At 62.1% G+C, this 12,202-nt stretch overlaps 2 protein-coding genes across 2 annotated transcripts in view; both read left to right on the top strand.

Annotated features, from left to right (window-relative positions):
• The window catches only part of ANAPC2 (anaphase promoting complex subunit 2), a 13,817-nt gene extending 6,245 nt beyond the window's left edge, over nt 1-7,572 (top strand). Inside the window, exons 7-13 of the mRNA XM_011985121.1 lie at nt 572-753; nt 1,495-1,636; nt 1,896-1,971; nt 2,039-2,242; nt 6,534-6,663; nt 6,899-7,134; nt 7,209-7,572. Coding sequence (XP_011840511.1) covers nt 572-753; nt 1,495-1,636; nt 1,896-1,971; nt 2,039-2,242; nt 6,534-6,663; nt 6,899-7,134; nt 7,209-7,421 — 1,183 coding nt within the window. The 3' untranslated portion in view covers nt 7,422-7,572. The remainder of the gene's footprint in view (nt 1-571; nt 754-1,494; nt 1,637-1,895; nt 1,972-2,038; nt 2,243-6,533; nt 6,664-6,898; nt 7,135-7,208) is intronic.
• Nucleotides 7,573-10,223: 2,651 nt separating this feature from the next.
• On the top strand, nt 10,224-11,320 carry TMEM210 (transmembrane protein 210). The gene is made up of 4 exons (XM_011985119.1): nt 10,224-10,324; nt 10,489-10,624; nt 10,822-10,851; nt 11,088-11,320. Exons 1-4 carry the CDS (start codon nt 10,237-10,239, stop codon nt 11,275-11,277), a joined length of 444 nt encoding a protein of 147 aa, XP_011840509.1. The 5' UTR covers nt 10,224-10,236; the 3' UTR covers nt 11,278-11,320.
• Nucleotides 11,321-12,202: the final 882 nt, after the last annotated feature.

Genomic DNA, 12,202 nt, shown 5'->3' with positions numbered 1-12,202 from the left:
GATCTCGGCTCACTGCAAGCTCCGTCTCCCGGGTTCACGCCATTCTCCTGCCTCCGCCTCTGGAGTAGCTGGGACTACAGGCGCCCGCCACCATGCCTGGCTAATTTTTTTTTTGTATTTTTAGTAGAGACAGGGTTTCACCGTGTTAGCCAGGATGGTCTCGATCTCCTGCCTTCCTGATCTGCCCGCCTCAGCCTCCCAAAGTGCTGGATTACAGGCGTGAGCCACCCCACCTGGCCTTTTTTTTTTTCCGAGATAGGCTCTTGCTGTGTCGGAGTGCGGAGGCAGAATCCTATCTCCCTGCAGCCTCGGACACCTGGACCTGAGTCTTCCTGGCTCAGTGTCCCTAAGTGCTGGGAGCGCGCGCGCAGCTCCTGCTGTTCCCGAGTAGCGTTGAGTTTATTTGTTTTTAAGGAGTCTGACGGGCCTGTCTTTAATACACAGCCTGTCACACTGAGTGTAGAGGCAGGGTCGGTGGTGCTGGCCTAGATGGGGCCGGTACTGGGGTGAGTGGTGGGAGGTGCACGCAGGGTGTCCACACTGTGGGCCACAGCAGCACTCACGTCGGCAGGACACGGGAGGACACGGTGCGGCAGATTGTGGCCGGGCTGACGGGGGACTCGGACGGGACAGGGGACCTGGCTGTTGAGCTGTCCAAGACCGACCCTGCGAGCCTGGAGACAGGCCAGGACAGTGAGGACGACTCGGGCGAGCCGGAGGACTGGGTCCCGGACCCCGTGGATGCCGATCCAGGTCAGCCCCGCACAGCCCTGTTCACCAGCAGGGTGGGGGCTTCAGCCAGGCCGTCTGCTCTGGACTCATCTCTGTCACAGAGCTTGGCTGTGTCAGGTGTGGCCAGTGTCCCAGAGGCTTGAGGGTGTCGAAGTTCAGGGCAGTGCTCCACCCCCCCGCCGGCCTGGGCAGGCCCGTGATGGGCTGTGTTCCTCCGTGGCTAGTGACTGGCCGTGGGGGATGCCCTGCCTCACACTGCTTGTGAGCTGTGGGGTGTTCCTGCCCTGCCACCGCACCTGGCAGAGGAGTGAAGATGTGGGTGGCCCCTGAGCCCCATACTGATTTGGGCCTCAGAGTCCTGTTAGGGTGCCAGCTCCTGCTCAGGGCCCATCTGTGCCTGGCCCTCGTCTGCGAGGGCTCTCAGGGCTGTGGGGCCCAGGCCTGGCCCCTGCCCTGGCACAGATGGTAAGTCTTCAACACATCTTTAGTCTCAGAGGAAAACCCCAGGACCTTTGGCTTGTCCCCTAAGCCTGCATGGGGGTCCCAGGAGGTCCCTGTGAGGTGGGAGGGGCTGGGGATTGAAGCTTTTGCTACAGGACCTGACTCTAGGTCTCCCAGGAGGCGCCGGGCTGCTCCCAGCCTCGAGGGCCTTCAGGAAGAGCCCTGCCAGGCTGTGCCGTCTGGCTGGGTGGGTTGGGAGGGGGGCGGCCCTGTCCTTGCCCTGGTGCCTGTCAGGTGACACCCCTGTCCCCACCGTGCCAGGGAAGTCGAGCTCCAAGAGGCGTTCATCAGACATCATCAGTCTGCTGGTCAGCATCTACGGCAGCAAGGATCTCTTCATCAATGAGTACCGCTCGCTGCTGGCCGACCGCCTGCTACACCAGTTCAGCTTCAGCCCTGAGCGGTGAGGCCCACGATGTGCCGGTCATCTCCGGGGTACCGGGGCCTTTGCCAAGCCTCTGTCGGGACAGGGCCCTGATCCCGTGCCTGGGGCCTGGTTGGAGCTGTGCTTCCGCCCCCACTCCTGGCTGAAGGTGTGCTAGCCATCGGGGTGCCCACACAGGACCCCTGCTCTACCTGGGGGGCACCCCCGTGCCCTGCCACAGGTGCTCCTTGGGGCTGGGGCTCACCGCGACACCCTGCCCAGACACTCATCTTTCCAGGGAGATCCGCAACGTGGAGCTGCTGAAGCTGCGCTTTGGCGAGGCCCCAATGCACTTCTGCGAGGTCATGCTGAAGGTGGGTCCCAGCCCCGCCCGCTGCCCGGCTGCCCCACAGGTCCCCCGTGACACTGGCTCCTCCTCAGGACATGGCGGACTCCCGCCGCATCAACGCCAACATCCGGGAGGAGGACGAGAAGCGGCCGGCGGAGGAGCAGCCACCGTTCGGGGTCTATGCTGTCATCCTGTCCAGTGAATTCTGGCCACCCTTCAAGGATGAGAAGCTCGAGGTCCCCGAGGACATCAGGGCAGCCCTGGAGGCTTACTGCAAGAAGTACGAGCAGCTCAAGGTACCTCCACGCCGGGCCGCCCCATGGGCCCTCGGCACCCCCATCCTGCGCTGCGGGGCTCCCAGCAGCCTGGTACCTGTGGCCGCCCCGTTGTCACCCGAGTGTCTCTGGGTTGGTCCCATCTCGCAGTCACCCCTGCAGGAGAGGGAGTGGATCTGGCCCACACTCCATCTGCCTTCCTCCCAGCAACCCTGTGCGCCTGTGAGCAAGAGTCCCCGTGGCCCACAGGAGCTTGGGTGGACTCTGCTGGGCCCAGGTCTCTCGACTGCTTTACGGGGACCCCTGTGGCCACAGCAGGCCCCGCCCTCTGAGCGTTTCCTCCTCTTTCACCATCCGTCCTCTGCCTCTCAGAACCGGGGCTTGGGGTGCCTTGTGTCACTGCAGGGAGGCAGCCGGGGAGCCAGAGTTGCCCTCTGCCCAGGGCAGCGCTCCCAAGCACACCTGACTCCCAGGACTGCAGCCCTGCCCCCTTCTCCAGGTCTGTTTCCTCAAGAACTACCTTTGCAGGTTCCAGCGGTACTTGAGGACCGGGGCTGTGGGTCTGTGGTGGGAATAGGAGGGAAGCAGATGTGGGGAGTGGAGGAGTGAGCCCTGGCCTGGAGGTCACTGGCAGACGGGGACAGTGTGCCCAGGTAATGGTGTTGGCCGTGTTTGGCTCACATCCCTGGCAGCACTGCCGATCCCAGCAGTCCCAGGACAGGCGTCCAGAGCCCAAGGGATGGGACCAGGCTTGGAGGTTCTTTCCCTGAGCTCATAGTCAGGTGAGATGTGTCGGCTGGCGGAGGAAGGGGTTAGGATAGCCATCACAGGCAGGTTCCAGGGCTTTCAGTCTGATGTGTGGGGCCTGTGGGGCCTCCAGTATGCCCAGCAATGCTGAAGACTGGGGTGGGGCGGGCACCCCAGCGGGGGAAATGTGAGGAGAGGGTCCTGGGGCACAGCCGGCATCCAGGCTGCAGACCCCAATCCCAGGAGCCCCAGGAGCCCCAGGAGGGGGATGGTCCAGCCTCAGCCAGGGCCAGAGGAGCAGTCTTAGGACAGAGCCGCCAGGAGGCTGGCAGGTGGGGCTGAGTTCAAAGGAGGGTCCGCAGCTTCTCCAGGTCTGCTGTCAAGGAGGCTGGACCTAGATGTGTGTTCTTTTTTTCTTTGGCGAGTAAGAGGGCGTTGCTGTGTTGACAGGCCAAGGGAACTTACTCCTAGGGGAGGGGAGGGCGATATGTCCACTTTAGAAACCAAGGGGGAAGCTTCCTTCCAGAGACAGACAAGGGGAGGGCCAGGCAGAGGCCCCAGGGCGGGAGGCTACGGGGCTCTGGTAGGGCCGGGCTGCTGACCACGGTGGCGAGTGTCTGCTGCCTCCCTCCAGGCCTCAGCTTGGCTCTGGAAGAGTCCAGGTGTCCCTTGCAGCTTATGGAGGGTCCGTGTGGCTCCTGCCTGCTCCTGGTGGAAAGGAGGGCCCTGGCAATCCCCGCACCTCCAGCTGTGGCCTGTGCTACAGCCTGGCATCTCTGGAGCCTGTGGGCACCATGCCCCTCTGCGTTCTGGTATACATCATCTGTGTGGCTGGGCTCCACGCTCGGCCCCTTTCCCCGCCCCTTCTGGCTGCCTCAGGCTCTCCAGCACCACTTCCAGGCGAGGTCCCACTGGCCTCCCTCCAGGGTCCCGCTTCGGGTCCCAGGCATGGCTCAGCCACTGCCCATTGCTCAGGCCTGAAGTGCTGGGACAGCCACACTCCAGTGGGACACAGGAGTAGCTTAGGAAGGCCCCGGGTCTGTGCTGAGGGGTCCCACCAGCAGAGCTCCTGGCCAAGGGACCTTGCTGGACACCTGGCTGGCCATGCAGCCCACAGCATCTACGCCTGAGCCAGCTGCTTCTGAGCCCTTGCATCTGTCCTGCTGCAGGCTGACCAGTGGCGTTTGTGGAGGTCACGGCCTTGGAGCCAGAGCTAGGACCAAGGCAAGCCACTGACTCCTCCTCTATTTTCTGTCCGTAAAGAGAGGTTTGTTTCCGTTAAGAGCTGCCGGATCCTGGAAGGACTCAGGAGCCCTTGGCCCACAGAGCAGGTGTGTCAGTGCCCCGGTGCCACCGGCACAGAGTACCACAAACCAGGGGGCTTAGAAGAAACGATCATCTTACAGAAGTCAGAAGTCTGAAGTCAGGCCAGCAGGGCCCTCCGACGGCTCTAGGGGAAGCTGCTTCCTCCTCTTCCAGCTTCTGGGAGCTCCAGGAGCTCCAGGGCCTGTGGGTGGCTTGCTCTGGTCTCTGCCGTGTCGCCCGTGATGTTCCCCCGTGTCTCTGTTCCTGTCTCCCTCTTAGAAGGACACTTACTCTATTCCAGGGTGATGTCATTTTAATTATATCTTTAATGACCGTATTTCCACATAAGATCCCATCAGAGGCACTGGGAGTTAGGGGTTCATGTGTCTTTTTGAGGGGCACAATTCAGTGCGTAACAGTCTGCCCCATGGCGGGTCCCTCCAGCGTGCAAGTGACAGTTAACCCCAGTAGCCCCAAAAGTCTTCACCATTTCAGCATCAACTCCAAGTCCAAAAATCCCATCTAAATGTCGTCCACACGAAGTTCCACAGCTCAGCATGTAAATACCGTCTAAACGAGGCACGGGTGAGGCTTGGAGTGCGCTTCATTCCTCTCCAGCTGGGACACTGTGAAATCAGGCAACAAATCATCTGTTTCAGAAGTTCCACCGTAAGACAAGCATAGACATTCCCACCCCAAAAGGGAAAACTGGGAGGAAAAAGGTTGGCAGGTCCCAAGTGAGTTCAAACCCAGCAGCTAAAATTCCAGTTGACTTCCAGGCCTGCGAATCCTCTTTGGCTCCCTGCTCCGTCCTCAGCCTGCAGGGGCAGCCCCGCCTCGTCAGCTTCGGCCTTGGCCTCTGCAGCTCTGCTCTTGGAGCCTGCCTGCCTTTCGGTCCAGCCTGGCAGCACTTCAGATGGTACAAAATTCTCACACACCTTGTTGCCTTATGCAGCTCACCAGTGTCCAAGCGCTCAGACAGGTGGGTCCGCAGCCCTTTCCCAGAGGCCCCACCTGTCCCTGTCTGCTGCTGAGATGGTTAGTTGGATGCACAGGTCGCATCTCATCGCTAGCAAACCCTGGTCCAACCACACCCTTGGCCACGTCTCAGAGCTGCCTGGATACAGCATTTTTCAGATCCCCAAGGGCTGGTGCCTTTTTGCTTAATGGTTCCTGCCTCACTGATGGTTTCCCTCTTGTATCTGCTGTAAGTAGCAAGGAGAAGCCAGGTGGCACTTTCCACACTGCTTGGAAATCTCAGCTGAATGTCCAGGCTCATCAGCTGTAGGCCCCACCATGCACCCAACAGTAGAGCCCCAGCCAGCCAAGCTTTCTGCTGCCTCCTCTGGTTCCCAGTAGCACACTCATTTCCACCTGAGACCTCACTGGAAGCACCTGTTGGGTCGGCATTGCTGCTGGTATCCAGTCTGTGATGCTGTGTGTATTCTCCAAGACGACGGCAGCTCTCCTCTCCCGGCCGTTTCCGGGCTTGTCTTCACGCCTTTCTACCAACAGTCGCGCAGGCCCTCACCATAGTTCTTCCAGCCTCTCCCCATCACCCACTTCCAAAGCTGCTGCCACCGTTCTCGGTGTTAGGTTTCCACAGCGCCCTTCCTGGTACCAAAATCTGTTCATTTCTTGTGGTTGCTGTAACAAAGTGTCACAAACTGGGTGGGTTAAAAAAACAGAAATAGATTGTCTTAAGTTCTGGAGGCTGGAAGTCCAAGGTGAAGGTATTGGCAGGGCCCCGTTCCCTCTGAAACCTCTTAGAGACCTCCGTTGCCCCCCAGTTTCTGGTGTTTGCCACAGCCCGTGGTGTTTCTTGGCTTGTGGCCGCATTGCTCCAGGCAGCCTCTGTCTTCGTGGGCTGCCTCCCCGCCTGCCTGTGTCTTCCCATCTTTCCTTTGCTTAGAAGGGCCCCGGTCATTTGGATTAGGGTGCACCCCACTCCAGTGTGACCTCAGTTGTATCTGCATCAACCCTGTTGTAAATACAGCCACATTTCCAAGCACTGGGGGTTAGGAGGCAGACGTAGCCTTTTTGGGACACACCTTGTGACGCTGGCCCCATTGCCATTTCATGGTGGCTGAGCAGGTAGGGACCCCACCCAGTCCTGTGCTCTCACTGCTCACCTGCCTGCCAGAGTGGGGTGGGGCAGGTGGCTTTGGGAGCCCCTTTCTCACCCAGTACCAGGTGGCAGAGCCCATGGGCCTGAGCCCCCTGCAGCCAAGCTGCCCAGGCTGACCCAAGCCCTCCTTAGGCCATGCGGACCCTCAGTTGGAAGCACACCCTGGGCCTGGTGACCATGGACGTGGAGCTGGCTGACCGCACGCTGTCTGTGGCGGTCACCCCGGTACAGGCGGTGATCTTGCTGTATTTTCAGGACCAAGGTGAGCCCACCAGCCCCTAGCTAGTCTGCCCCGGCCACACGGCCCAGGTGTGGGTGAGGGACTGTTCCCCAGTGACGGTGTGGTTTGGGGCAGCTGCGCCAGCAGGCAGCACCCTTCCCTTTCCCACGGGCAAGGCAGGGTGGTCTGGGAGCCCCCTGACCTCTGGGCTGACAGGAGGCAGGGGAGGTGCAGCCTGTGCCCAGTCTGCCCAGTGTCCCGGTCACTCTGCACACAGCCAGCTGGACCCTGGAGGAACTGAGCAAGGCAGTGAAGATGCCCGTGGCACTGCTACGGCGGCGGATGTCTGTGTGGCTGCAGCAGGGCGTGCTGCGCGAGGAGCCCCCCGGCACCTTCTCTGTCATTGAGGAGGAGCGGCCTCAGGACCGGGACAACATGGTGCTCCTGGACAGTGACGACGAGAGCGACTCTGGCATGGCCTCCCAGGCTGACCAGAAGGAGGAGGAGCTGCTGGTGCGTGTGCGGGCCCGTGGGGGGTGGCGGGGAGGGCCTGCGGGTGCCTGATGGGGGCTGGCCTGTGTCCGCAGCTCTTCTGGACATACATCCAGGCCATGCTGACCAACCTGGAGAGCCTCTCGCTGGATCGTATCTACAACATGCTCCGCATGTTTGTGGTGACCGGGCCTGCGCTGGCCGAGATTGACCTGCAGGAGCTGCAGGGCTACCTACAGAAGAAGGTGCGGGACCAGCAGCTCGTCTACTCGGCCGGCGTCTACCGCCTGCCCAAGAACTGCAGCTGATGCACCCACCCGCCTGCCCACCAGGTGCTGCCCTGCAGGTGCTCTCATCCTCCCATGCCAGCCCCTGCCCGCCTGTGTCCCAGAATGCACTGCTCAGGGGCACGCCCACTCCCACCCCCACAGTGTGCAGATTAAAGCAAGTCAGGTCATCTTTTTCTATCCTGGTGGCTTTGTGGGGCCCCCCAGATGCCCCTCTATCCTGGGCCTCTCTCAGCCTGGCAGGGCCTGCTCCTCAGCAGCAGGTGAGGGGCCACCCAGGCCTACACATCTGCACTGGGAATCAGCCTCCTGAGAGCTTCCCAGGCCGCCCCCGCCTGGGTGCTCAGGAAGCCGCACGTGAAACCCCACTTCACACCTGGGCCATGGTTCAGGCAGCCATGTCCTAGGGCTTGGTGCTACCTGCCAGACCTCCAGCTCCATCCCTGTGCCTCTGGCCTTTGGAAGGAGCCCTGGGGTCACCCTCTGCTCAGCCTGTGCCCACCCCACGTGCTGGGCCAGAAGGTCTCCAGCAAGGCTGGGAGGTTGCATGGGTTCGGTTGGAATTGCTTAGGCTGGCGAATGACCTCTTGGCCAACACGCCTCATCTCCGGCAGCAAAGCTCTGCTCAAGGCTATGCCCTGGTGGCCAGAGGGACTGGGCACTTGTCCCCTGCTCCACACTTGGGCAGGGTGGCCGCAGAGCTCAGCCTCACAGGTGTGCCTCGGAAAGGCAGGTCGCCCCCATGTCCCCCACATGTGTGGTCATGCGTGTGCAGGCTGCCCAGGGCCTGTCCCAGAGGCTGGCACTGGGAGAGGGAGACGCCACAAAGCTGAACAAGGGCCCTAGGGTCCAGCTCTGGGCTCTTCTGCTGCTAAAACCTGGGCCTCTCTCCCAGAGGTGCATTTCCAGGCCAGACATGTTCCACCCCGATGGTGCCGTCCTCCCGAGGGACAAAGGCCCTTTGAACCGGCGCCTCGAGTCCTGCTCCTGCTGCAGCACCTTCCCAGGCTGTGCGCTGCGCCTGGCTTCAGTGCTCCCGCCGCTGTCCCCAGATACCCTTGCTGGTTCCCACATGTCCACTGTCCTGGGCTCCTGCAGCCGCCGCCCAGCACCCTCCCACCTCTCCAGATCTGGCCTGTTTGAGCCGTCCTGCTCCGTGGACATGCCTGCACCCTCCTGACTCTGGAGAACTCTGCCTCGGGGCTTGAAGGAGGAAGTGGTTGGGATTAGGCAGGTGTCAGATGCACAGCCTCTGGCCATCAGGCCTCTGCCCCGCCAAGGAGGGCTGCTTCCGCCTATGTTATATCTCCCTTCCAGCCCTGGGCCCTGCCACCTGCTCCACTTCACTCCAAGGCTGGCTGTGCTGCTGTCACACAGAGGGACCCCTCTTCTGAATTCTGGTGTGGGGGGTCCCGATTGCTCTGATGCCCACTGTCTCCCCTCAGGCGGTGGCCTTGCCTGGATCCCGCTGACCATGGCCACCACCTGGCCCCAGGCTGGGTGTGCCATTGTCCTAAGCAGGATACAAACCTGTTGGGCTGGCCTGTCCGGTGTCACTGCCAGCCTGGCTGTGGCACACCTTTTGTTCTGTGTCTGTGGATTCCATCGCTGGATGTGTGCTGAAGACAAGGGTAAAAGGTGCATGTCAGGTCACGGTGTCACTCAGCAAGTCAGAGGTCCGAGGACCTCAGCAGGAGGGTGTCGCCTGTCAACAGGCAAGGGGGTCCCTGGTGACCAGGTCCACTGGGGCCAGGCTGTGCCCACCCCGCCCCCCTGCGCCCCATGGGTCCTGAGCTGGCAGGAGGCCTGGCCTTGGTTGGCTGTGGGGCAGGTGCTTCCTTCTGCTGCCTGGCGGTTTGCTTGGCAGGTTCAGAGGAGGGGAAGCTGGGAGGGCAGGGGCCTCTCTCCCAGCCTGGAACAGCAGGTTCAGGAAGGAGGCTGGAATTAACCCTGGCCATGCTGACCTGTGGTCGACTTCCGTGGGCAACGCTTGCCTTTTCTGCAGAGGAAACAGCCCCTGGGGCTCCAACTTCAGTGACGCCTTTAGTCTGGAGCCTTGGATGGCGGATGTCCAGGAGGCAAGGCTTGGGGTCCTGCTCAGATGGGGTGGCCAGTGTACCCCAGACCTTTCCAGGTTGATGGGGGATTCCCTTGTGTGCCAGCAACCCTTCTGACCTGAGCTTTGCCAGGGCATGAGCCAGACTCTCCCAGAAGCAGTGGGGAGGGAGGCTGAGTGCAAGCCCCCCCGCTTAGCCCTTCTTGGCCCCTTCCTGCCCCGGCCCTGGAGGAAGGTGACCTGCAGCCAGCTGGGGCCCAGCCCACGCTGAGCTGCCGCAGTCCTTATGCTGGGAGGGAGCTGGGGCCGAGGCTGCCTACCGCCCACCCCCAAAGGTTGTCAGGCCACTGCACCCACATCAGGGCCTGGAGTGCCGCCCACCCCCTTTCACTGTGAAGGACTTGGCCGGGCGTGGTGGCTCACACCTATAATCCCAGCACTTTGGGAGGTCGAGGCGGGCAGATCATGAGTTCAGGAGATCGAGACCATCCTGGCGAACACAGTGAAACCACTGTGAAGGACTGCCCGTAAGACCAGGCCAGCCCCATTGCTGCCTCTGCCTCAGAACTGGCCTGAGCTGGCCATTCTCTCAGGCCTCTGTCCACCCTACCTGTCCCATTCCCAGGGCTGCTTTTGTCAGTGGCTCCCTGAATCGTGGTGCCCAAGGGCAAATGACACACTGGCACCGTGAGGCCCCCCACCCCCACCTCACAGTCCCACTGTGAAGTCAGCGCCTTCCAATAGTTCCGTCAGAGGTGTGCAGTGGGGCCAGGGCTGGACATGGCCCCTGGTCCCCAGCCTGCGTCCTGCCTGCGTGGCGGCCCCTTGGGCCTCACATGTTTGTCTCTTCTGCTCATCCCTGCTGCAGGTGCCTCCTCCTGCCCCCTCACCCCGCTCCCAGCCAGGGCTCCCCTTTCCCAGGCAAGGTGGGAGCTCTGGTGTCCTTCTGGTGGCCACCAGGGCAGGGGCAGACCTGGAGGCCCTCCACAGGCAGGTGACCGGCCCCATGGCTATGTGGCCCTGTCTCTGCAGCTGGAACCTACTGTGAATGCAGCCTTGGCCTCAGCCGCGAAGCCCTCATCGCCCTCCTTGTGGTGCTGGCGGGCGTCAGTGCCAGCTGCTTCTGTGCCCTTGTCATCGTGGCAGTTGGTGTCTTGCGGGCCAAGGGGTGCGTGAACCCCGGGGCCGGGAGTGGGTGGGAGTGAGGCCAGGCTGCCTGCCCTGGGTCCTCGGTCTTGCAAGAGGGGCCTTTACCCCGGGGTGGGCTGTCACCTGGGGTAGGAATGGTGTTTCCTAGGCGTGTGTTGGGGGAGGTTCGGGGGCCCAACACTGTTCCAGGACTCATGTCAGTCTTCATCCCCTCAGTGAAACATGCCCGAGACTAGTGGACAACAGGTGAGCACCAGGGAGGCCCTCGAGGGGGGTGCGATGTCTCAAGGCAGGTCCTGGGGTGGGGCGTGCTGTCTTAGGGGAGGCCCTTGGCGCAGGAAGCTATCCCAAGGGAGTCCCTGGAGGAGGAGGGGTGCTGTCCCAGGGGAAGCCCTTTGTGGGACTGCGCTGTCCCAGACACTGGCCTGCCCTGGAGGATCAGGACTCCACCAGCTTGTGCTGACCCAGCCCCTGTCATGCAGGTTGATGGAGAATTTTGGGGTCCAGGAAAATCGCATGGACCTGCACCCGGTATACGTGGAGTCCCAGCTAATGGACGCTGACCTGGAGGTCTCCATGATGCCACCACTAGAGGATCAGAGCCTTGTGGCGATTCCCATGGAGGCTTCTCCAGAGGAGCCGCCGCCACCCCCGCCCCTACCACCTGAGTAGGGCTGAGGGCAGCTGGGGGAGGGGAATTAAAGTGTATTTAGTGATTGTGTACTGTCCTCCCTGCAGGCTCTCACACCCCTCAAGGCTGCATCATGGGGGGTGCACACGCATATGGGTCTCATCAAAGCAGGGCGCCCAGGCCCCACACCAGGTTCCCCTGTTCCTCTGCCCCAGGGCAGGAAACCAAACCCATAATGTTTCCACCTTCTCTACCACAGCTGGTCAGCCTGGCTCCTCCCTATACCCTGCTTTGGAAAGCCCCTAGAACAGGACCTGAAACTGGCAACTCCGAAGGGCACTGGGTTTAACAGGAGGACTTGGGCTGACACCGCTGCCCCACTGCACTGGTCTGTTTTTCTGACGGTCCAGGAGAGTCCTGGGGGGAGGGGTGGGGCAGGCACGCCTCTCCTGCCTGGGATGTGCTGTCTCCCTCCATCCCAAAGCCTGTCTCCAACCCAGGCCCCATCCACCATGGGAATGGGACCATCCCTGCGTGGGGGCCACTCCGCGTGTGCACGTTGGCATCACTTTGCTGAGCCTGGGTGGGGTCGAGACGGGTGAGGAGTAGGACCTCTGGGTTGCATTGCGTGCGGGAGCCTGTCGCAGCCGTGAGCTGGGTGGGTGCAGGTGGGCGGTGTCCTGCTGCTCAGGGCTCGGCGGGCGCCCGGTGGTGGACAAGGCGGGGCGAGGTGGTTTTGATAGCGCTGTGGCCGGCGCTAAGCCAAGAGTAGTTTGGAGCTCCGGGACAGGTGGCTGGCGGTGCCGGGCGTTGGCTGTTTGCCTTGCCTCCGCCCCAAGCGTGGATCCAGCCGTGGGACAGGAACTGCCTGCGCTCGGGCCAGAGTTAATATTTGTGCAGGCGCCGCAGGAACGGGCTCCGCGGACGACGCGCTCCGGGGACACGCAGGCAGCGGGCCTCTCACCG

The sequence above is a fragment of the Mandrillus leucophaeus genome, unplaced genomic scaffold (genome assembly GCF_000951045.1).
Source record: "Mandrillus leucophaeus isolate KB7577 unplaced genomic scaffold, Mleu.le_1.0 Scaffold28, whole genome shotgun sequence".
Lineage (NCBI taxonomy): Eukaryota > Metazoa > Chordata > Mammalia > Primates > Cercopithecidae > Mandrillus > Mandrillus leucophaeus.
This window is presented reverse-complemented; position numbering and strand designations above follow the sequence as displayed.

Coding starts and splice junctions, on each gene's coding strand:
- TMEM210 (XM_011985119.1), top strand. CDS start 10,237: ATGGCCCCTGGTCCCCAGCCTGCGTCCTGCCTGCGTGGCGGCCCCTTG. Junction 10,325..10,488: donor TCTGCTCATCCCTGCTGCAG/GTGCCTCCTCCT, acceptor CTGTCTCTGCAG/CTGGAACCTACTGTGAATGC. Junction 10,852..11,087: donor CCGAGACTAGTGGACAACAG/GTGAGCACCAGG, acceptor CCTGTCATGCAG/GTTGATGGAGAATTTTGGGG.